The sequence below is a fragment of the Oryctolagus cuniculus genome, chromosome 12, assembly GCF_051225735.1.
Source record: "Oryctolagus cuniculus isolate XC-2025 breed Fujian yellow rabbit chromosome 12, ASM5122573v1, whole genome shotgun sequence".
NCBI classification, from domain to species: domain Eukaryota; kingdom Metazoa; phylum Chordata; class Mammalia; order Lagomorpha; family Leporidae; genus Oryctolagus; species Oryctolagus cuniculus.
The window spans coordinates 68,417,003-68,442,586 of record NC_142878.1 but is presented as its reverse complement, the minus strand read 5'-3'; the positions used below and the strand labels follow the sequence as shown (position 1 = coordinate 68,442,586).

General features: G+C 46.4%; 1 protein-coding gene across 6 annotated transcripts in view; it reads right to left on the bottom strand.

The window, feature by feature from the left end:
- SQOR (sulfide quinone oxidoreductase) overlaps nt 1-25,584 on the bottom strand; it is a 67,931-nt gene that overhangs the window by 23,341 nt on the left and 19,006 nt on the right. For 5 of the 6 annotated variants that reach the window (XM_089310267.1, XM_070054135.2, XM_089310266.1 and 2 more), the window contains 2 exons: nt 5,614-5,864; nt 2,082-2,252 (listed from right to left, as the gene is read on the bottom strand). In XM_089310267.1, coding sequence (XP_089166393.1) covers nt 2,082-2,252; nt 5,614-5,847 — 405 coding nt within the window. In that variant the 5' untranslated portion in view covers nt 5,848-5,864. Of the gene's footprint in view, nt 1-2,081; nt 2,253-5,613; nt 5,865-18,089; nt 18,238-25,584 lie in introns of those variants that run through there. The other variant, XM_070054133.2, reaches the window with a different exon arrangement.

The following is a 25,584-nucleotide window of genomic DNA, read 5'->3' as shown; positions in this document are numbered from 1 at the left end:
CTAAAAAAGGCTGTGTTGGCACATGCTATAAATTTAGAACCTTGGGGCCGGTGCTGTGGTGTAGCGGGTAAGGCTACCACCTACAGTGCCCATATGGGCAACAGTTCGAGTCCCAGCTGCTCCACTTCCGATCCAGCTCTCTGTGATGGCCTGGGAAAGCAGTAGAAGATGGCCCAAGTCCTTGGGCCCTATACCCACGTGGGAGACTCAGAAGAAGCTCCTGACTCCAGGCTTCAGGTAGGCCTAGCTCCGGCCTTTGCGGCCAATTGGGGAGTGAACCAGTGGATGGAAAACCTCTCTTTCTCTCTCCCTCTTTCTCTCTCTCTCTCTCTGCCTCTGCCTCTCTGCAACCCTGCCTTTCAAATAAATAAATCTGAAAGAAAAGAAAAAGAGAAAGACAGGAAGGAAGGAAGGAAGGAAGGAAGGAAGGAAGGAAGGAAGGAAGGAAGGAAGGAAGGAAGGAAGGAAGGAAGGAAGGAAGGAAAAAAGAAAGAAAGAAAAAGAGAAGAAGGAAGGAAGGGAAGGAGGGAAGGAGGGAAGGAGGGAAGGAGGGAGGGAGGGAGGGAGGAAAGTGTCAGGTCCAGCCAGCAGGCCCTGCTGTGCCAAAGAGGTAATGTGCATCACAGAAACCTCCTGGCCCTGCAACAGGAGACGGACCAGGTAAAAGGGCCACCAAACTCAAACCTATGCATTGAAAACAATCTCATGTGTCACCAGTTTGGTCTCCTGAAGACACAGAAGAAAAGCAGGCAGCTCTGAACCATCGATAGGGGGAAAACAATACATAAAAGTTAAATGTTTTCTAGACACACACATGCATATATTTACTTATATGTTTATAGTCATTCATGCCTTCAGGTAAAATAAATAACAAGTGCACTCTCCCAGGGAAGGGGGAGACTGACTTGACAGTGGGTGGTGTGAAAAGGACCCAGAGGTTTGAGATGACCTGAAGGCCAACGTGAATCAGTACTGCAGGAACTGTCACTAGAAGGCAAATGTTGCCTGGCTTGGGCTGCACCCAGTTGTGGGAGAGAACGGCCAGTTCTGCTCCGGTTCTGCAGAGTGGGTTCTCCCAGTCCAGGCACCTGATCCGTGGGAGCACTCATGAGCCAGATGATGCCCAAAGTAGAGCAAAGAGGGTGTGGGGAGGACTGGAAATCAAGAAATGTGAGGAAGAGTGCAGGGAAGTGGGGACAGGCGACAAGCCGACTTGAAGAGAAAACTTACGTAGAACCTAGGAGCCATCTTCTAGTAATTGAAGGGTCTCTCCACAGAAGAGACAAGACATTCTCTCCTACACTACAGAACAAAGCAAGGGATAAAGGAGGACGTTAAGAAAAGTATTAAGAGTATTATAGCGAATAACACGAGGAGGAAGGCCACGGGAGCCTGGAAGAGGGCTGAGCACAGTGGCTGACTGCCTGCCACTGTCCTTGGCTCAGCAGCAGATGAGGGGACATGAAGCCGCACGTAGCCTCTGAGCTGTCACTTCGCCATGAGCAGCAGGTGCTGAAAAGCTTTGACTGAGGCTAGAAGACTTCCAAATGGTGCTGAGCAATCATGAGCCTCAGGTTCTGGCAGCAACAATTCTCTGGAGCCCTGGCACAACCCTTGGAGTCAAAAGAGTCCCCCATGCTCCAGCAGAGCGCCCCCTAGTGTGACTGGGGTGGATACTTCCCAAAACCCACTCCTCTGGGGAGCCAGGCATCAGAAAGAAACTGAAACATCAAGAAAAAACAACAACAAAAGAAAACAGACTGACTACTTCAAGTGAAGAGAAAGAGGAAGATGCCTGCTATTTTAACACGTAGCAGTACTGTTTGTTCAACAAACATTCAGGTACAAGACACTGTACTTAGCAATAGGATACCAAGTGGTTGTTCAACAAGTACCTGTATTAGTTGGTAACTCGACATCAAACAGTCTTTCCTGTATACTCCATTTACAACATGCATACACCCACTCCCAAACACACACATACCACTCTTTCACCATGAAGCCATCCAGTTTGATAACAGTTATGTATTAATATAAGCCCTCAGGTTAATAAAAAAAAATCTAAAGGTCCCAGTGGTTACCTCCTTGCCATTGTCAGTTTGGATGCAGTTCTTGTCTGGGTTCAATTCAGCCACTTTAGCTTTGATCCATTCTACACCAGATGGAATCACACTTGCTGTGGGTCGGCCGGATGAGGACAACTGTTTGGCACCAGCGCCTACCAGAGTCCAGATGGGCTGGTAGAAATGTCTCTGAGAAGCAACGTATTTAGAAATAGAAATGTTTCAATTTGAGGTTGATCAAAAGGGTGGCAGCAAACAGTAGATGAGCTAGATTCTCTCAGTCACTCCCTGCTGACCCCAGAGCAAAGCTCAGAAAAATCTCCAGAGAGTTGATTCCCCCAGTTGATAGCTCCTGTTATGCTATGCTCTGGAGGACAGTCATTCTACAAAGAATTCTTCCAGGATCACCAAAAGAGCTACAAACTACCTTCAGTGATTACTTTACTGTTTCCTGTTGAAAGTTGATTTGGGGTCTAATAGGTATGTGTTATGTATATATGCATTATGTACACACATTTATGCATACATTTATGTTCACATATACAAAGAAAAATCAGACTCAGCGACCTCCATGTGTTTCCTTGGAAGTAAAGAAGGTCGACGGTAAGTCAGGGATCCTGAAAACTCCAGCTTCCAGCCGCGTTCCCCAAGTCCGTGGGGGACTGCAGATCCTCCTATCAGCCCCTCTCCTCCTTTCTCAGAGTTTTTAACCCCAAAACAAATAGGCACGAGCGTCTCTCCCACAAGGCAACACAAGCTCAAACTCCCACCATGTTCTGGAATCCTCTTGCTTCAGATGACCTACTGATCTTCGTTAGCTGTGAAAGTTCTAGACTCAGGGGCAACAGGCAGACTGGTTTAATGGATTCTGAGAATTCCTTTTCACTCGTGGAGTGGACTAGGCAATCACGAGCTTCTGATATGGCCAAAAGGCCCCAAGTTGACTGGCCAGAGCTGCCAAGACCACACAGAGGTGAAGGGATACCAGGAATAGCTTTGCAATCTCCCTCTACCAGTAATGGATGGGATCCAAGAGGAGGGGGGCAGAGGTTTTCAGTTATGAGATCTTATCTATTTCAGGTTTCAGACAGAGCAGGAAATGTGCCAGAAGCCCACCTGTTTTGCACTTCCTCCCCAAGGACAGGAGTCAATCTGGGGTCTCCTGAAGTGTGTGCAGTCCTCAGAAGACTCAGTCTCATTACATTACAAAGAAAAGTCCAACTGGGATGTGACCATGGACTAGCTACAGTATTGCATGTTCCAGAGAGAAAGACCACCTCAGACCGCTATCATTAAAATAGTGCCCCTAGGGCCAACGTCGCTGCACAGTGGGTTTAGTTGCTGCCTGCAATGCTGGCATCCCATATCAAAGCATGGGTTCTAGTCCCAGCTGCTCCACTTTTGATCCAGCTCCCTGCTAATACACCTGGGAAAGCAGAGGCAGACTGCCCAAGTGCTTGAGACCCTGCCATGCACATGGGAGAACCAGATAGAGTTCTGGGCCCCTGGCTTCAGAGTGGATCAGCCCCAGCCCTTGCAGCCATTAGGGGAGTAAAACAACAATAGAAAATCTGTGTGTGTGTGTGTGTGTGTGTGTATAATCCTGCCTTTAAAACAAACAAATATATAAAATTGTGTTAAATTTTAAATAACTAAATGAATAAAGTAGTGAGCTGAAGAGAAGTCACTTTCAAAAGGAAAGTGATGGGCAATGCACCCGGCCTTCTCTGATCTCAGCCATGCGTAGTCTCAACCCCGCGGAGGAGGCATCTGGTAAAGGAGTGTGTCTTTCCCAATCTACCCTCCTCCCAAAACAGGCACCAGATCCATTTTGCTTTGTCTCCCAAAGATATAATTCCCAGCTGGTGCATACTTCATTCTTCAAGAAATATTAGGCAAGTTGTCCAAAATCTTGAATGTTTTTTCTGAAGCTTTTGTAAATCCTAAACTGTTTTTAATGTAATAGTTTACATTATGAGCACAAATGTAAAGAACTGGCTCTTCTCTCCTAGTGTCAGCTACATTTTCTCCCTTACAATCTACTTTAAAAAAAAAAAGATTTATTTTATTTATTTGAATGACAGGGTTACAGAGAGAAGGAGAGGCAGAGAGAGAGGTCATCCATTCACTGGTTCACTCCCCAGATGGCTGCAATGACCAGAGCTGAGCCAATCCGAAGCCAGAAGCCAGGAGCTTCTTCCGGGTCTCCCACATGGGTACAGGGGCCCAAGGACTTGGGCTGTCTTGTACTGCTTTCCCAGGCCATAGCAGAGAGCTGGATCAGAAGTGGAACAGCCAGGACTCGAACCGGCGCCCATATGGGATACAGGCGCTTCAGGCCAGGGTTTTAACCCGCTGTGCCACAGCGCCGGCCCCACAATCTACTTTTTTTGTTTGTTTGTTTGTTTTGACAGGCAGAATGGACAGTGAGAGAGACAGAGAGAAAGGTCTTCCTTTTTTCCGTTGGTTCACCCCCTGGTTGGTTCACCCCCTAATGGCCACTACGGCCAGCGCACCGCGCTGATCCGAAGCCAGGAGCCAGGTGCTTCTCCTGGTCTCCCATGCGGGTGCAGGGCCCAAGCACTTGGGCCATCCTCCACTGCACTCCCTGGCCACACCAGAGAGCTGGACTGGAAGAGGAGCAACCAGGACAGAATCTGGCGCCCCGACCAGGACTAGAACCCCATATGCCAGCACCACAGGCGGAGGATTAGCCTATTGAGCTATGGTGGCGCCGGCCCCCACAATCTACTTTTATAACTCCCTTGTACACTTAGATTTCTTAAATCTGCTGGCTGCTTCCCAGAGGTTTCCCTGACCCTCAGACTCATTGTGCCTTCTCCAAACTGGAACAGAGGTGAGAAACTGCAATGGCCACTGGTTTTCCTCTGGATAAGAGGTTGCAGGTGGAAGGTGTGCTTGCAGGTGAACGTGTCTGCCGAAAAGATACGGTGAAATTCTAACCCCGGTAACTGTGGCTATGAAATAGGATCTTTGCAGGTGTAAATGGGTTAAGACCAGGTCACACTTCAATAGGTGTGCCTCAAATCAAATGACCAGTGTCCTTTTCAGAGCCACATAAAGACACAGACACACAGGAACACTAAGAGAAGATGGAGACAGGGAATGGAGTGAAGTAATGGCAAGCCAAGGATTGCTGGTGGCCCCCAGAAGCCGGGAGAGCGGTGTGGGACAAATTCCCCTGCCCATCTCCCCGCCCTGGCTTCAGAGGGACCATGGCCCTGCCAATAGCTTGGCATGGGATTTGTAGCACCCAGAACTGTGAGAGAATATATGCCTGTTGCTTTAACTCATCCAGTTTATAGTCATGTGATATGACAACCCTAAGGAAAAAAAAAAAAAAAAAAACCTGAAACTAAAAAAGGGAGTACCAAAACCCAAGGGATCTGTTCTCACTCTTCCCCTTAACCCACTTCCTGGGTGCTCGTTATGCCCGGAAGGGGCACTAACCCAGAGACACAAAGTCCAGTGCCTGAGTCACAGCTGCCCCACCCCGACACACAGGCACGCACTCAAAGGGGACACTTACCTCGCTGGGCTCCACAATGGCCACATTCTCTGCACCCACTTTCCTCTTCATGCGGGCAGCCATGGTGATCCCTCCGCTGCCCCCACCCAGCACCAGCACCTCATAGTGGCTCCTGGCTGCACAGCTGGCCCCTGTGTGCAGCTGGAGGGAGCCGACCTGCTGAGGGCCGAGCCTGAGGAGGCAGGCAAAGAGCCGTGCATGCGGACCAGACATCACCGTGACCAGAGGGGTCATCTTCAGGCTGGATCAGGCTAGAAGGGAACGTGCAAGGCTATGAATGCCAAAGAAGAGACCACTAGGGGAGAAAAGCATTGTCTTCCAGTGAGTTAGGGGTCGCTGGCATCTGGGCAGCTCTAGCTGGCACCACCCCCTTCTCCCAAGGCCATTATTGGCTATTGCAGGCGTCTCAATGTCCCCTAAGAGCACTTGATTGATAATTAGCAATTGGCTAAGCTTCTGTTCCTCTCCTTCCTCCTCCTTTCAGGACATCTCAGACTTTGAACCAGGGATTCTCACCTTGTGAGTTCTTCCTAACAAGCTGTCTGTGCCCACCCTCACCCATCTCTGAATCTAGGGCATCCAGCCGTCAGCCACACTCCTCTCAGGTGCAGCCCTTCACTCTTTCTTTGGCTTGCAGTCTGTTAAAAATGCATATCCACAATCAGAGGATGCCATCAAGGGCACCTGGGACCTGGCTGAACTAGAAACAGTGCAGCCAGAAACCCACAGTCTGCCACCCAGAGTTCTGACCATGATCATCGGGGCCTCAGCCCTACTCAGAGGCCTCCTGGCTCTGCCTACCAGCCCTCTTGCAATTTCAACCAGGTGGTTTGTAAAAAGCCACAAAAGGAGCCCTGCCTGGTGTCATAAAGTTATATTTTACAGAAAGAATCTGCACATGCTGCTTACTAGTCATTTATGATGCCCACTTCAGTCAACAATTTCTCCTTAATGCTCCCTCTGAGAGAGGCCCCTTAGCTTTAGGAAAAAGTTTTTCTACCTCAAGCAGTTAGAACTCCAGCACAACCTCAACAACATTTACTTGCATAACTTGAAGGACTCAAACTCACGATCTCCACCTCAAAGTTTACCCTCGTGTTTGCTCCTTTGGGCTCAGCACTGCTCCCCAAGAACCGGGTATTAAAATGCCAACATCCAGCTGGAGACAACACATCTAGAGGCTAAGGTCACTAACCTCTTCTTTAATCTTCATTTGACTGTTTGGCTTTTTTTAAAGGTTTATTTATTTACTTAAAAGGTAGAATTACAGGGAGAGAAGGTTAGACAGAAAGAGAGAGAGAGAGACAATCTCCCATATGTTAATTTACTCCCCAAATGGGCACAGTGGCCAGGGATGGGCCAGGCTGAAGCCAGGAGCCAGAAACTCTATTGGGTCTCCCAGGTTGGTACAGGTGCCTGAGCACTTGGCCCACCTTCTGCTGTATCCCAGGCACATTTGCAGGGAGCTGGATCAGAAGTGGAGTAGCCAGGACACAAACTGGTGCCCACATGGGATGCTGGCACTGCAGGTGGCGTCTTAATACACTGTGCCATAATGTCAGCCCCTGTCACTAGCTTCTTTAAAAATATATGTGTTTATTTATTTATTTGAAAGTCAGAGTTACAGAGAGGGAAGGTGAGAGAGAGAGAGAGAGAGAGAGATAATTTTCCATCTGCTGGTTCATTCCCCAGATGGCCACAAGAGATAATTTTCCATCTGCTGGTTCATTCCCCATACGGCCACAACAGCCAAGACTGGGCCAGGCTGAAGTCAGGAATTAGGAGCTTCTCTGGTTCTCTCACCCGGGTGGCAGGTGCCCAAGTGTTGGGCCATCATCCACTGCCTTTCCCAGGCCATTAGCAGGGAGCTGGACCAGAAGTGGAGCACCCGGGATGCGAACTGATACCCATGGGGGATTCCAGCATTGAAGACAGCAGCTTAACCCGCTGAGCCATATCACCAGCCTTCTTAATGGAGATGACTTAATCAAGTCATTTCCCCTCTGAGTGGAGAAAAGGTAGGACCCACAAGGGGATTAGAGAAAGCTGAGACGGGAAAGAGGGCTATGAAAGGAAGAATGAAGGGCCCTGGAGGAGGGAAAAATGATTGCAAGTGGAAAGGAATAGGCAGGGTCCTTGTTTTCATTAAGCTTAACTATTCCAGAGTTTTGGCATCTCAGTATTTCAGATTTGAGAAGCAACTCAGAGCCGGAAAGAATAAATTTGGAAGCCAGAGAAAGTGGATCAGGCTCATTCATGTCACAAACATCCAATATGCATAGTCCTTTGACCCTGCATTTCCATTTTGGGGGATCTATCCAAGGAAGTAACTTCTAATATTGAAGAAGAAAACCTTTTACAAGATACTTCTCGCACACTGATTCATTATAGGGTCAACCTTCGGTTAACTCATCTGTGGATTAGGCCTGATTACTTCCTGGAGCTAGAATAAACAACTACAGGCTCCACATTGGCCAGGGAAGGCCCCAGTCCCAGACTGTTGTAGCTAAGGTTAATCTATGATTACTTCAGTTTAATATGGGGGGGGGGGGGGGGGTGCAGTTAAAACCCTGGATGTCAAAACGCTGGGGAAAGGTTAGGCAAATAGATCGCATAAGGGTGACTGACTCATGAGTCTTTTAAAATTATGCTTACAAGTGAGATATAAATTGCTGTGACCAGAATTCAAACTGGAAATACAGGATTTTTAAAACTATGTAAGAGAAATTCATTTAGAAAAAATAAACATAGGGGCTGGCACTGTGGCGCAGTGAGTAAAACCACTACATGCACTGCCTGCAACCCATATGGGCATCAGTTCAAGTCCCAGCTGCTCCACTTCTGATCCAGCTCTCTGTTGTGGCCAAGGAAAGCAGCAGAAGACTGCCCAAGTGGGAGACCTGGAAGCAGCTCTGGGCTCCTGGCTTCAGATTGGCCCAGCTCAGGCCGTTGCGGCCATCTAGGGAGTGAACCAGCAGATGGAAGACCTCACTCTCTCTACCTCTGTCTCTCTGTAACTCTGCCTTTCAAATAAATAAATAAATCTTTAAAAAAAAAAAAGAAAAGAAACAAACAAACATAATCAAAATCTTAACACTACATAAGTGTTTATCTCTGGGTTTTAGAATAAAGAGTGGTTTTGATTTCTGCTTTTCTGTATTTCATACACATTTCTACTACATATGAGGGTACTTTAAAAAGTTCATGAAAAGTTGAATTATAAATATGAGTTTATTTTGGTGCAAAAAATTTCACAACACCTGGAAAATGTGTATTACTAAAAAGTATACATGAATTTTAATTTTTCATGCGAAAATTAATTTGTGCTTTCAATTCCAATTTTCCATAAACTTTTTAACATCCCCTTGTACAGATACTAATCTTAGTAAACTCTTCATCTCAATGAAAATAGCTAATATGTACTAAGTTCTTTACATAAGCATTTAACTTGCGAGTTGGCTGCCATTATCTTCATTTTAGAGATGACAAAACTGAGGCAGAGTGCAGCCAAGTGACTCTCGTAAGGTCACAGAGCTCAGAAGGGGTGGCTGGGATTTGAACCCAGGCACTTTGGGGTCAGAGCCTTCACTTTTCTTGTTTTTTAAGATTTATTTATTTATCTGAAGGAGAAAGAGAGATCTTCCCTCTGGTTCACTCCCCAAATGACCTCAACTGCCAGGGCTGGGTCAAGCTGAATCCAGCACCCAGGAACTCCATCTGTGTCTCCCATGTGGCTGGAAGGAACCCAAGTTCTTGGGTCAGCATACTCTGCTTTTCCAGGCCTATTAGCAGAGAACAGAAACAGAACAACCAGGACTCAAGCCAGCACTCCAATATGGGATGCTGGCATTGCAGGGGGCAGTTTAGCTCACTGCACCACAGTCCCAGTCCCAGACCCTCTACTTTCAATCCCTGGGATCTTTAGAAAAACTATGTATCAGGGCCGGTGCCATGGCGCAGTAGATTAATCCTCTGCCTGCAGTGCTGGCATCCCACATGGGCGCCAGTTCTAGTCGCGGCTGCTCCTCTTCCAATCCAGCTCTCTGCTGTGGCCTGGGAAAGCAGTGGAAGATGGCCCAAGTCCTTGAGGCCCTGCACCCACGTGGGAGACCAGGAAGAAGCTCCTGGCTCCTGGTTTCGGATCGCCGCAGTTCCAGCCGTTGTGGCCATTTGGGGAGTGAATGAACAAAAGGAAGACCTTTCTCTCTTTCTCTCCCTCTCACTGTCTGTAACTCTACCTCTCAAATAAATAAATAAAATCTTAAAAAAAAATAGAAAAACTATGTATCAATTACAAAATGACACTTGTATGATAATGCTAAATGGGAGGGGGAAAGATATTTTTCCATTAACTTCCCAGAAAAGAGAAGCCATCTTCATGATACTAACACCTAAATATCAGCAATGGTTTTGATGTAAACATTGTTTTTTTCCCCATTTTGGGAGGTGTACTTTTCTCAAGCTTTCTTTAATGAATGCTACAACTTATATTTTTAAAATTACTCTTTTTGCTAGACTGAAGAGTGGAGGAATCACCAAGCAGGCTGCTGCTGTTGAAGGAAAGGAAGAAGATAGTGTACAGTGAATAAACACTCATCACATCCTGCCTTTCTTTCAGAACACAGCAAAACTCATTTCCCAGAAAGGGAGCCATTTTCTCATGGTCTGGACAATAAAACGTCTTTGTCCCATGGGATGAGTTTAAGAGGAAAAAGGACAATCAAAGAGAAGGCCTGGCTAAGCTGCTGGCTTCAGTCACTCCATCTACAATCCTTTGACCTCTCAGCTCCCTTCCTGTCTGACAACCCATGATTCTTCTCTTGAAAGCAGACACAACTGTTTTCCTCAGCCAGCCAAGAAGGCTCTGTGGTTTATTTCAGCAGTTTAACAAACACAAAAGAATGTGTTAGATGAAACGTTCCAAGTTTCAAAACACCCAAACATCTCAGGGAACTCATTCTAGCAACGTTACACCATCTAAACTGCCAAATGAGAAAACCCAGAACCATCATCCAAGGTGGAGAAGGTGGGGCATGACACAATGTAGAGGGCTATAAACAACCTAGGACAATAACGCATAATTGTATTTAGCACCTCACTTGAAACCATAATGCCATAAAAATATAGCTGGTCTTCACTGCTAGTTCCTAGGATAGACAGCTTAAAAGCCTTGGGACCTCCTGAGCACAGAGGGTATCTTTTGCTATTCATAATGAGTCCTTGAGTTTGTTCTATTGAGGTGATGCAGGTGGGATCTCAGACAGCTTCAGGGTGGGCCCGGTCACCAGAAAGACCAAACATGTGATTGTGCATAGAGGGTTGGAAATTTCAGCCCCATCCCTCACCTCCAACCTGAGAGGGGGGCTGAAGAGTGAGCTATATAAAAACCTGTGAAGGCACAGAAGCTCTGCGCCACTCTTCTCCCATATCTTGCCCTGCGCACCTCCTCCTTTTGGCCATTCCTGAATTGTATCCTTTACAATAAACCAGTAAACGTGAGTCAAGTGGTTTCCTGGGTTCTATGAGGAGCTCTAGCTAATTATCAAGCCTGAGGTGAGGATCTTGTGAACCCCCAAATTTGTAGTTGGTCAGACACAAGTGTGGGTCACCTGGGGTCTAATTTGTGGCTAATGTCTGAAGTAGGGGCAGTTTCAAGAAACTAAGCCTTTAACCAATGGGATCTGTGCTCACTCCAGAAGTTAATGTCACAATTGGACTGAATTGCTAGGCACCCAATTGTTATCAAAGAACAGGTTGGTACTGGGGGAGAAACCCGTAACTTTGATACTAATACTAAAGAATAAGAGTTTGGCCTATTAATTAAGATACTCGTGTCCTAAACTGGAGTATCTGAGTTCAATTCCTGGCTCCAGCTCCTGACTTGAGCTTCTAGGAGGCAACAGTGATAGCTCAACTAAATGGTATCCTGCCACTCACATAGGAGACCTGGGTGAGTTCCTGGCTCCTGGCTCCTGGCTTCTGGTTCTTGGCTTCAGCACCTGCCCAGCCCTAGCTGTTATGGACATCTGGAGAGTGAACCTAGTGGATGGGAGTTCTGGAAGGAAGAGGGGAGGAAGGGAGAGATGGAGGGAGAGAGGAAGGAAGAGAGAGGAAAAAAAGAGAAAAGAAAGAAGAAAGAAAGAGAGAAAATACATGGTGTCAGAAAGCATCATTATGAACCACCAGGAGGGGCCGGCGCTGTGGCGCAGTGGGCTAACACCCTGGCCTGAAGCGCCGGCATCCCATATGGGTGCTGGTTCCAGTCCTGGCTGCTCCTTTTCCAATCCAGCTCTCTGCTATGACCTGGGAAAGAAGTAGAGGATGGCTCAGGTCCTTGGGCCCCTGCACCTGCATGTGAGATCCAGAAGAGGCTCCTGGCTCCTGGCTTCGGATTGGCACAGTTCCGGCCGTTGAGGCCATCTGGGGAGTGAACCAGTGGATGGAGGACCTCTCTCTGTCTCTACCTCTCTCTGTAACTCTGTCTTTCAAATAAAATAAATCTTTAAAAAAAAAAAAAAAGGAATCACCAGGAACTTCTGACATTGATGTGAACCAAATCTACAGCAACAACCTGAAAAAGACTACTGAAGGAAGAATCATGCACACAATCTTAAACAGAAGGAAAAAAAGAAGAAGAGAATGAAAGACTGACAGCAGAAAAGAAATAGATATCTTCTGTCAGCAAAGTAACTAAAGATGGTAAATCTGGCTTAGTTTCCTGAGAAGATAATCTGAAGCATACACACATTAGTTTAAGAGTTAAGTACCAATGATATGGAAGAATGCAGCCACTTCACCTTTACATTCTTACAAAGTGAAACACACACCTTAAAAAAAAACAATGAACAAGACAAATTTGACTTTCACTTAACAAGTGGCACATACAATATATGTTATAATTAAATAATGCCATGCTTTTAAGTTAGATAAAAATCCATCAAATGATCTTAAATCAATTGTCTCCTTAAAGGCTCAAAATCAATGCCTTGTTATATCCAGAATCTAACTGGAGAAGTAAAATGACAGCTGATTGAAAGGTGAGATAGCTGCCAGGCCATCTGGTACTTACATCACTGGCTGCTGGCTGCAGGCCCAGATCTGGACAGGTCCTGGGGATGCCACACCCATCCATATCCTGCTTTTCCCAAACAAGCAGCACAGGCTGCCTGTGTCAAACGCTTCCTAATCTTAGGTCACATGACATGTCACTCACTGGGCTGCGAGCAGCTAGGTCACCTGACTGACTTCAAACAGAGCTGGCCTGGCAGCAAGGATTAGCCAGTGCATTCTTCGAGACAGATGCACCAAGCTGGCAACCCTGTTGTAGTGAACCTTCAGCTACTTTTGCTTTTGGAGAAACAATGGATCTGTGTACAGTTCACAATTGTTATATCTCAAGCCTATGCCAGGCTGGGTCCTCTTTGCATTGACTTTCTTTCTTTCTTTTTTTTAAAGATTTATTTTATTTATTTGAAAGACAGAGTTACAGAAAGAGGTAGAGACAGAGAGAGGTCTTCCATCTGCTGGTTCACTCCCCAAATGGCCGCAACAGCCAGAGCTGTGCCTATCTGAAGCCAGGATCCAGGAGCTTCCTCTAGGTCTCCCACGTGGGTGCAGGGGCCCAAGGACTTGGGCCATCTTCTACTGCTATTCTAGGCCATAGCAGAAAGCTGGATCAGAAGAGAAGCAGTTGGGACTAGAAATGGTCCTCATATGGGATGCCAGCATTGCAGGCCAGGGCTTTAACCCGCTGTACCACTTTTTTTTTTTTTAATAGAAAGCTTTTATTTAATAAATATAATCTTCAAAAGTACAACTTTTGGATTATAGCAGTTCTTCCCCCCATAACCACCCTCCCACCCACAAACCATGCCATCTCCTACTCCCTCTCCCATCCCATTCTTCATTAAGATTCATTTTTAATTATCTTTATATACAGATGATCAACTCTATACTAAGTAAAGATTTTAACAGTTTGCACCCACACAGACACACAAAATGTAAAGTACTGTTTGAAGACTAGTTTTACCGTTAATTCTCATAGATCCTACATGGGGAGCAAGTGCACAGTGACTCCTATTGTTGATTTAACAATGCACACTCTTATTTATGATGTCAGTAATCACCTGAGGCTCTTGTCATGAGCTGCCAAGGGTATGGAAGCCTTTTGAGTTCACCAACTCTGACATTATTTAGACAAGGCCATAGTCAAAGTGGAAGTTCTCTCCTCCCTTCAGAGAAAGGTACCTCCTTCTTTGATGGCCCCTGCTTTCCACTGGGATCTCACAGAGATCGTTCATTGAGGTCATTTTTTGCCACAGTGTCTTGGCTTTCCATTCCTGAAATGCTCTCATGGGCTTTTTAGCCAGATCCGAATGCCTTAAGGGCTGAGTCTGAGGCCAGTGCCCTGTAATGACTTTCAATAACCATAAGGCCAACCTTTAACAGATCAGCTGTGCTGAACACTTTCAAAACCAGAGGAAAACACACCACAAATAGCCCCCTACTATTATATATTATATTATAGCCTCCTCCCATCAGAGCTCTCAGCCAGGTGCTTCCCAGAACCAAGCTGACACTGAGCTGTCATGTTCCGGTGCTCTGCATCCCTTGGGTTCTCATCTCTGAGGCATGATCAAGCTTTGTCTAAACAGCCAGGGTCGCATTCATGCTTAGTGCCCCAGCGGAGAGTCTCAGACAAGACTCCTCCTCCACTAGGTCCTCCCATGTAGGTTTTCTAGGCCTATTTAATTTTTATTTGCTCCATCCATTTATTTGAGAAGCAGAAAGAGAGACAGGCAGACAAGACAAAGCTTCCATCTGCTAGTTTACTCCCCATATGCCTAAAGCAGCCAGGATTAAGCCAGACTGAAGCCAGGAGCCAGGAACTCAATCCAGGTCCCCCACATGGGAGCCAGCACCACTTTCCTGGGGTCTATATTAGATGGAAGCTGGAGTCTGGAGCCACAGCCAGGTATCAAAGCCAGGCAACTCCAGTATGGAACACTGGCGTCTTAAATGACATTTTGACTAGAACCCGGCACCCATAACAGATGCCGGCGCCACAGGCGGAAGATTAACCTAGTGCGCCATGGTGCTGGCCCTAGCCTATTTAGTTAAATCAGCTCAAAGTTATTATCATCAGTTCCTTAAACCTATCAACCACATTATTTTCATAAAACAGGATTTGATAGGAAAAAAAAGAGGAAAAACTATCATCATTATAATGATATATAATTATCATGTATCACTTTATTTCTCCATCTATTATAATAGCTAACATTTACTGTGTTACTAGTTATATTTATGCATCTCACAGATTCCTCAAAACAAGTCTTGTGACTAGCATTCCTGTCGCTCCCCCTCTTCGTGGAGGAACGACACAGGACCCTGCGCTGTTCTTTCGTCTGCTCGGCCCTCCCCGGGTTTGCTGCTGGTTCTTCCCGGGTTGGCTACTATCCCTTCCACCTCCGTGGAAGGGCAGTTCCCCCTGGCCACATTCCCCACTTCCGCAGGGGAGCGGCACACCGCCGGCCGGCTCTTCTCGGGGGGCTGCACAGGTGTTCCCTTAGATGTTCCCCATAGATGTTCCTTATAGATGTTCCTGGTGCATGCCGTCTCTCTCCTCCTTTATAGTCCTCCTCCGCCAATCCTAACTCGGCTGCCCACACGCCGAGTACGCTGCTCTCCAATCAGGAGCAAGTCCTACAGTTTATTGGTTGAACTGGAGGCAGCTGTGCGGAAGCTGTTTACTTCTCTCCCAGCGCCATATTGTGGGAGAGCAGATGCATAGAATAAGTCTTAATTCCAGTAACTCAGTCTAGTCCGGATTGCTCCCCACACATTCCCATTTCACAGATGAGAAAATCAAGTCTTACAGTAGAAGCAGAAAATGGCCTACAGTCACATCACCAACTGAGTGACAGAATTACTTCACAATATCTGACTCTTTCATAATTCAGAAAAAATGCCCACTAGCTGAATTTTATTTTCATTCAAATTTAAAGTAGCTTGATTGTATCCCATGGAGTAGGACGGGAGGGAATACACGGTATTAAAGTTCAGCTTACTAACAATACTGAAAAGAAAATCTAAGTTTCCTTGACAAAGTACAATTAATAGCACTGATTTAATTTTTGAGAGTCCCCATCTTTTAGAAATACACCTCTCAACCAAATTATTTCCACTAAACGGGATTTTGTAGGAAGACTGATTCTTACAGCTGAATGATTTAGAACTTGTTTAGAAATATTTCAGAAGATACAAGGATATAAAGGTATAGATGAAAAGATGGGCATAAATGGACACAATGTGAACCTTGCTGATGAATACAAGCATACTTCAACAGTTCATGGGAAAAACTAAATTAAAAGATGAGTTCATTTAGGTACAAAAAGATTCTGAACTCCATGCAGTTTTTCATACTATGCATTTTCTATGAACTTTCTAAAGTCCCTGGCAGTACGTGAATATTTCTTTTGGTAGTCTATTTTTGATAAATATTTGACAGTTCACACAATAAAAAGCCAAAATAAACTAATAAAAGAAAAACCTGGCAGGCGCCGCGGCTCACTAGGCTAATCCTCCGCCTTGCGGCGCTGGCACACTGGGTTCTAGTCCCGGTCGGGGCACCAGATTCTGTCCCAGTTGCCCCTCTTCCAGGCCAGCTCTCTGCTGTGGCCAGGGAGTGCAGTGGAGGATGGCCCAAGTGCTTGGGCCCTGCACCCCATGGGAGACCAGGAGAAGCACCTGGCTCCTGCCATCGGATCAGCGCGGTGCGCCAGCTGCAGCGCGCCAGCCGCGGCAGCCATTGGAGGGTGAACCAACGGCAAAGGAAGACCTTTCTCTCTGTCTCTCTCTCTCACTGTCCACTCTGCCTGTCAGAAAAAAAAAAAAAAAAAAAAAACTCTTTCAGAGTGGACCTTGGCTTTGTGCTTTAGTCACTGAAATGTTAAGGTCTATCCATATTTCAAGTAATTGCAAGATCATAGCAATACAAGTTAGCAACACAACTTTCATAGATGCCTGCCATGTGAATAGAGCTGTCTGATTCATGGGGCCCACACCAGAGCCCACACTGAAAGTACTGATACCACCTTACAAATGGAAAAGTGAGGCTCAGAGAAGGAGGTGATCCTCCGAAGAGCGAAGAGTTAGCAGAAGGGTCAGGCCAGGATGAGTTCTTTCTGAGATAGCAATGTTTTCTGAACGTCCTATGTAGCAGCCATGCAGCTAGCAACTCCAGTCTGGACCTTCTCCCAACTCCAATCTCAGCACAGCCTCTCTGCTGAGCCAGGTGGGACAGAGTCCTGAACTTCCAAGTTGCCCTTTATACCTTCTCCCCAGAGGGGCAGGCTTCCCGGAAGAGGAGAACCAAGTTTAATGGACACTGAAGCCCACCCAATTTGAGATCCCTAAATTACAAGTACAAAATTAGATAACAGTATGCAATATTTTTGAACAACAAAAAACAACAAATGCCTGACTCCTTAGTGATTCAGGACCCTTTCTTTGATATCTCCTTTAGGTAATCAATTAGAGATGCACATACAGGGGCCAGCACTTTGGCATAGTGGGCTAAGCCTCTGCTTGCAGTGCTCACATCCCATATGTGCGCCGGTTTTAGTCTTAGCTGCTCCTTTTCTGATCCGGCTCTCTGCTAGGGACTGGGAAAGCAACAGAGGATGGCCCAAGTGCTTGGGCCCCTGCACCCGTGTAGGAGACCCAGAAAAATCTCCTGGCTCTTGGCTTCGAATCAGCCAGACCCAGAAGAAGCTCCTGGCTCAGTCCTGGCTATTGCGGCCATCTGGGGAGCAAACCAGCAGAGGGAAGGTTGCTCCCTCTCTGTCTCTCCCTGCCTCTCTGTAACTCCACCTTTTGAATAAATAAAATGAATCTAAAACACACAAAAAAAGAAATGCACACGTAGAATTTCAACCTAGCTACTCCTTCCCTCCTAGAAAGTGATTTGCAAAACTCCCCATCCATGTACACACTGGGGCCTGCATGAGACAGAGACCACAAAGCATAAACATTTGCTTCTGCTTAAATCCACCTCTAGTGTCTATAAAGCACTACTCTAAGGTTGTCTTTCTGCTCACCTCTTTAGGACTCACTGAATTAGCCAGTCCCTCACTGAATTAGCCAAGTCCCCTCCCACACCCTCCCAACATTACATGGTTGTTTGGAAAATCTGAAACCAGGTCATGGTCCTTGTATTAAAACAGGTTCATTGCTGCCCTCTGCCAGATTCCTGTGTGCCAGGCACCATGCTGGGCACTGGAGGTGGGAATTAGCCCATTTCAGATGTGCAAAAGGGAAGCTGAATGCATCAATTACAACCTCAAGGCCACATAGCCAATAAGAAACAAAGCCAAGATTCCATTAGAAGGAATGGAAAGGAAAGAGGGAGAGAATCAAAGCAAGTGTCATTCCTTTCCCCATTAGACAGAGGGCACTTTTAGGAATTGGCTCACAGGGTTATGCAGGTCCCAAGTCTACAACTGACAAGCTGGAGACCCAAGAGAGTGGCAGTGTAGTTCCAGTCCAAAGGCCAGGCAACAGGAAAAGCCAGTGTTTCCGTGGAGTCCCAAGGCAGGAGAAACCAATGTTCCAGCTCCAGGCACTTAGGCAGGAAGGATTCTCTCTTATTCGTGGAAGGATCAGCCTTTTTGTTCTATTCAAGCCTGCAACTGATTGGATAAGACCCACCCACACTGGGGAGAACAATCCACTGTACTCAGTCTACCAATTAAAACACTAATCTCATGACAGACACACCCAAAAGACTTGTGGCCCAGTCAAGCTGATATAGAAAATCAACCATCACACCCTCTGACTTAAAACTATAAAAGGGCACATTAAATCTGGAGAAATCTCAGGAAGGAAGTTTTTACTGCCATTGGCTTAGTACTACTGGGGGTGCAAGGGAAATGTCAAACACTGCCTCACCAACGCCATGGTTCCTTCCCATGATCTCAACTTGATGTGTGTGCACGCAAGCAGCACATGGCATGTATCAAGGGCACTGCATTAGACGCTTCACAAAACTCATGGCTTCTTCCTCTTCCTGGAAATATCTTGAGTCTTACTGCATTAATCATGTCTTTCTATATTTATAATAGTTTGATATTTTGGGGCCTTGCTAATCCAAGAGACCCTGTCCCTGCCAGATTAGCTAACTCCTAGAGATGGTAAATTACTTGCTATGAGCATACCTTTGATAGACAAACCAACCAATCCAGAGCCCATACCCTAAACCACCCCTCTCTGGCTTTTACTACACTCCAGGAGGCCATATTCCTCTGGCCCAAACCTCCTTAGGTCCAGGCAGCACACAACCAGAGGCAGCCCTGCACCCCATAGCCCTCTAAAATTATCCAAACCAGCCATCCCAAACCTGTTGAGGCATTTCCCCAGCCTCATGAAAGCCACAGTATAGACTTTGGCCAGTGTTTCCCCTCCCCCTTCCTGCTTCCTCACCCTCAAAGGAGCTTCCACATATAGCAAAACATGATATGTTATATCCGTTGTTTAATTTCTTGAAAAAAAAAAAAGATTTATTTCTTCATTTTGAAAGTCAGAGTTACAGAGAGAGAGAAAGGTCTTCCATCCACCAATTCACTCCCCAGACAGTCACAACAGCCAGGGCTGGGCCAGGCCGAAGCCAGTAACCAGGAGCTTCTTCTGGGTTCCCACATGGGTACAGGGGCCCAAACATTTGGGCCATCCTCTGCTGCTTTCCCAGGCCATTAGCAGGGAGCTGGTCAGAAGTGGAGGAGACACCAGCTGGCACCCATATGGGATGCCAGCATCACAGGCAGTGGCTTAACCTGCTATACCCCAACACTGGCCCAATCCCTTTTTCTAGTGTGCAAAAATTTCTTCCTTCATGATAGTCATCTGCCAATCTGTTGGTTTCATCATACCTAATTGAAACAAGTCTCAGGTATATTCTAATACACCTAAATTAAAATGCAGGCACAAACCATTCAGTCAGATGGAAGATTTTTACATGTTTTAACAAATATTTGCTCTGTTCCTTCTCCTTATATATGTGCTGAACTGTTAGTGGCATTTAAAAAGCAATATAGGAAGGAGTTCCAAGATGGTGGGGTAGGGAGGGAGCTAACTGCTCTAGCCCAGGAGAAGATTTTTTTTTTTTTTTTTGACAGGCAGAGTGGACAGTGAGAGAGAGAGACAGAGAGAAAGGTCTTCCTTTTGCCGTTGGTTCACCCTCCAATGGCCGCCGCGGCCGGCGCGCTGCGGCCGGCGCACCGCGCTGATCCGGTGGCAGGAGCCAGGAGCCAGGTGCTTTTCCCGGTCTCCCATGGGGTGCAGGACCCAAGCACCTGGGCCATCCTCCACTGCACTCCCTGGCCACAGCAGAGAGCTGGCCTGGAAGAGGGGCAACCGGGACAGAATCCGGCGCCCCAACCGGGACTAGAACCCGGTGTGCCGGCGCCGCAAGGCGGAGGATTAGCCTAGTGAGCCGCGGCGCCGGCCAGGAGAAGATATTTTTAAAAAAGTGGAAATAGGGCAGGCGCCATGGCTAAATAGGCTAATCCTCCACCTAGCGGCGCTGGCACACCGGGTTCTAGTCCCGGTCGGGGCACCGGATTCTTTCCCGGTTGCCCTTCTTCCAGGCCAGCTCTCTGCTGTAGCCCGGGAAGGCAGTGGAGGATGGCCCAAGTGCTTGGGCCCTGCACCCCATGGGAGACCAGGATAAGCACCTGGTTCCTGCCATCGGATCAGCGCGGTGCGCCAGCCGCAGCGCACCAGCCGTGGTGGCCATTGGAGGGTGAACCAACGGCAAAGGAAGACCTTTCTCTCTGTCTCTCTCTCTCACTGTCCACTCTGCCTGTCAAAAAAAAAAAAAAAAGTGGAGATAGTGTAGTTTCAGGGAAGAGTTAGGGGGAAAAAAGGCAGAGGAAACTCTACTGAAATTAGAGGGACACGGTGGACCTACATGGAGGGCATGGGTGCCCATGGCTCAGGACTCCAACAGCCAAGAGCCTACACACCAGCACTGGAAAGTGAGGTGAAACCAGACCGCAGCATCCCAAAGCCACTGGTGAAAAAGTGGCAGGAAGAGTCTTGAGGGAACCAGGCTTGGAGCTCCTAGGGGAAAGTGTACCAGCCAAACTAGAGGAGGGGAAAAAAAAAAAAAAAAAAAAAAAAAAAAAAAAAAAAGGACAGACACGTTTCTCTCTCTCCAATCACCTTACAAAGGCATACAAGCTGATAGAGTGGACACCATTTTGGACATATGTTAACTGCTGTGCCAGCTTGTGTCTGCACATGGCAATCAGCCGAGTGGAGACTCTTAACTGATGGGGAGCTATAACAGGCAGCTAGGAACTTGTGTCTGTGTGAAGCCTCTAAACTAGGACTGTGGGGGAAAAAAAAAAAACGGAGGGTGTGTGGAAGAACTCATGGTGTGGCTGGGACTTGGAGCAGTCTCAGAGGGAGATGCCACAAGCTTGGGGGTTCCTGGTTACCTGGTGACAGACATTGCTGGGGAATCTGAACTTACACTGAAGACTGCACAAATCCTTTGTGTGGTCCTTGGGACAGAGTGGACAAATATTATACCCACTGGGGCTAGCGCTCAGGCTCTGGTCTCTATTGAGGAGAGCTCAGCTGAGCAGAATATACCTCCCTTCCGATTAAAAAAAGAGAGAAGGCCAGCGCCGCAGCTCAATAGGCTAATCCTCCACCTAGCGGCACCAGCACACCAGGTTCTAGTCCCGGTCAGGGCACCAGATTCTGTCCCGGTTGCCCCTCTTCCAGGCCAGCTCTCTGTTGTGGCCCGGGAGTGCAGTGGAGGATGGCCCAAGTGCTAGGGCCCTGCACCCCATGGGAGACCAGGAAAAGCACCTGGCTCCTGGCAACTGCCTTCGGATAGGTGCTGTGTGCCGGCCGCAGCGCGCCGGCCGCGCCGGCCATTGGAGGGTGAACCAACAGCAAAAACAAAGACCTTTCTCTCTCTCTCTCTCTCTCACTGTCCACTCTGCCTGTAAAAAAAAAGAGAGAGAGAGAGAGATTTACCGTGCTAAACCTGGGTGTATCACCTTAGGCACACCCTTAACCCTGGAGAACTGAAAAGAGCTCTCTGGATATACCCACTACAAGCCTCTAGAGATTCACTGAAAGCAGACATTCCACTTATCTACTGAGTCATAGTACACAATAAAATCAGCCACGGCAAAAAAAAAAAAAAAGAAGAAGAAGAAGAAGAAGAAGAAGACAACGAAGAAACGAAGAAACCAACGGTTATCTCCACAAATGCCGAACAACAAATGCAATAAGAATAAGGAAGACAACATTTCGCCCCCAAATGAACACCAATCCAAGAAACAAAAATAAGGAAGACAACATGATGCCCCCAAAAGAACACGACACTTCAATACTAGATTGTGAAGACAAGGAGATGGAAGAAATGGAGCTCAAAAAATTGATCGTAAGATTACATAGACATAGGCCGGCGCCGCGGCTCACTAGGCTAATCCTCCGCCTAGCGGCGCCGGCACACCGGGTTCTAGTCCCGGTTGGGGCGCCGGATTCTGTCCCGGTTGCCCCTCTTCCAGGCCAGCTCTCTGCTGTGGCCAGGGAGTGCAGTGGAGGATGGCCCAGGTGCTTGGGCCCTGCACCCCATGGGAGACCAGGAAAAGCACCTGGCTCCTGGCTCCTGCCATCGGATCAGCGCGGTGCGCCGGCCGCAGCGCGGCGGCCATTGGAGGGTGAACCAACAGCAAAGGAAGACCTTTCTCTCTGTCTCTCTCTCTCACTGTCCACTCTGCCTGTCAAAAAAAAAAAAATTTAAAAAAAAAGATTACATAGACATAATCAAAAGCAAACACACAGACTACTAAAATCCATGCAGGACACGAAAGAAAATTTCTCCCATGAAATTGAGATCTTAAAGAGGAATCAAAATGAAATGAAGAATTTCATAGAACATGAAATTGAGATCTTAAAGAGAAATCAAAATGAAATGAAAAATTCAATAGAACAAATAAAAAATGCAGTGGAGAGCCTTAAAAACAGAATCAATGAAGCAGAAGAGAGAATATCAGACTTAAAAGACAAAGCAGAGGAAAGTATACAGTCAAATCAAAGACAAGAAGGGAAATTAGAAAACTAAAAAACACTGTTGGGAATCTAGATACTATTTTTTTTTAAACTTTATGTAGTAAATATAAATTTCCAAAGTACAGTTTATGGATTACAATGGCTTTCCCCCCCATAACTTCCCTTCCACCCACAACCCTCCCGTCTCCCACTCCCTCTCCCATTCCATTCACATCAAGATTCATTTTCAATTATCTTTATATACAGAAGATCGATTTAGTATATATTAAGTAAAGATTTCATCAGTTTGCACCCCCACAGAACATAAAGTGTAAAATACTGTCTGAATACTAGTTATAGCATTAATTCACATTGAACAACACATTAAGGACAGAGATCTTACATGAGGAGAAAGTGCACAGTGATGCCTGTTGTTGACTTAACAATTTGACACTCTTGTTTATGGTGTCAGTAATCTCCCTAGGCTCTTGTCATGAGTTGTCAAGGCTATGGAAGCCTTTTGAGTTCGCCGACTTCGATCCTATTTAGACAAGGTCATAGTCAAAGTAGAAGTTCTTTCCTCCCTTCAGAGAAAGGTACCTCCTCCTTTGATGGCCAGTTCTTTCCACTGGGATCTCACTCGCAGAGATCTTTCATTTAGGTTTTTTTTTTTTTTTTTCCAGAGTGTCTTGGCTTTCCATGCCTGAAATACTCTCATGGGCTCTTCAGCCAGATCCGAATGCCTTAAGGGCTGATTCTGAGGCCAGAAGGCTGTTTAGGACATCTTCCATTCTATGAGTCTGCTGTGCATCCCACTTCCCATGATGGATTGTTCTCTCCCTTTTTGATTCTATCAGTTAGTATTAGCAGACACTAGTCTTGTTTGTGTGATCCCTTTAACTCTTAGACCCATCAGTATGATCAATTGTGAACTGAAATTGATCACTTGGACTAGTGAGATGGCATTGGTACATGCAACCTTGATGGGATTGTATTGGAATCCCCTGGCACATTTCTAACTCCACCATTTGGGGCAAGTCCGATTGAGCATGACCCAAATTGTACATCTCCTCCCTCTCTTATTCCCACTATTATATTTAACAGGGATCACTTTTCAGTTAAATTTAAACACCTAAGAATAATTGTGTGTTAATTACAGGGGTCAACCAATAGTATTAACTAGAACAAAAAAAAAATACTAAAAGGGATAAAGTATTAAATTGTACATAGGCCGGCGCCGCAGCTCTCTAGGCTAATCCTCCGCCTTGCGGCACCGGCACACCGGGTTCTAGTCCCAGTCGGGGCGCCAGATGCTGTCCCGGTTGCCCCTCTTCCAGGCCAGCTCTCTGCTGTGGCCAGGGAGTACAGTGGAGGATGGCCCAAGTACTTGGGCCCTGCACCCCATGGGAGACCAGGGTAAGTACCTGGCTCCTGCCATCGGATCAGTGCGGTGCGCCGGTTGCAGCGCACCGGCCACGCCGGCCATTGGAGGGTGAACCAATGGCAAAAGGAAGACCTTTCTCTCTGTCTCTCTCTCTCATTGTCCACTCTGCCTGTCAAAAAAATAAATAAATAAATAAAAAATATTTTTTAATTTAAATTGTACATCAACAGTCAGGACAAGGACTGATCAAGTCACTGTTTCTCATAGTGTCCCTTTCACTTCAACAGGTTTCCTTTTTGGTGCTTGGTTAGTTGTCACCGATCAGGGAGAACATATGATATTTGTCCCTTTGGGACTGGCTTAATTCACTCAGCATGATGTTTTCCAGATGGGAATCTAGATACTATTAAAAAAAAATTAGGTTCTAGGAGTTCCTGAAGGCATGGAGAGAGAAAAAGAATTAGAAGGACTTTTTAGTGAAATATGAGTAGAAAACTTTCTGGGTTTAGAGAAAGAAAGGGACATCCAAGTACAGGAAACACATAGAACTCCCATTAAACATGACCAGAAAAATTCCTTGCCATGACACAATATCAACAAACTCACAACAGTGAAACATAAAGGGAAGATTCTGGCCAGTGCCGTGGCTCACTAGGCTAATCCTCCACCTACAGCGCCAATACCCCAAGTTCTAGTCCTGGTTGCTCCTCTTCCAGTCCAGCTCTCTGCTGTGGTCTGGGAAGGCAGTGCAGGATGGCCCAGGTGCTTGGGCGCTGCACTCACATGGGAGACCAGGAGGAAGCACCTGGCTCCTGGCTTCGGATTGGCGCAGCGTGCCGGCTGTAGCGGCCATTTGGGGGAGTAAACCAACGGAAGGAAGACCTTTCTCTCTGTCTCTCTCTCTGTCTAACTCTGCCTGTCAAAAAAATAAAGTAATAAAGAAAAGATTCTAAAATGTGCACAAGAGAAATGCAAGATTACTTTCAGAGGATCTCCAATTAGACTCAAAGCTGACTTCTCATCAGAAACCCTACAGGCTTAGAGAGAATGGTGAGATATAGTCCAAGTCTTAAGAGAAAAAAGCTGTCATCCCAGATTATACCCTGCAAAGCTCTCATTTGAGAATGAAGGTGAAATAAAGACCTGTCATAACAAACAGAAATTGAAATAATTTGTCACCACCCATCTAGCCCTGCAAAAGATGCTTAAGGATGTGTTGCACTCAGAAACACAGAAACATGATCATCGCTACGAAAGAAAGTAAGGAAGAAAATATCTCAGTAAAAGATCAAAATAAGTTCAAAGTATAAATTAGGAATATCGTTGGGAAAATGGCAGGGCAAAGTCATTACTTATCAAGAGTTACCTTGAGTATAAATAGCCTCAACTCCCCAGTTAAAAGACACAGACTGGCTGAATGGATTAAAAACAAAATCCATCTATTTGCTGCCTACAAGAAACACATCTCACCAACAAAAATACATGCAAACTGAAAGTGAAAACATGGAAAAAGA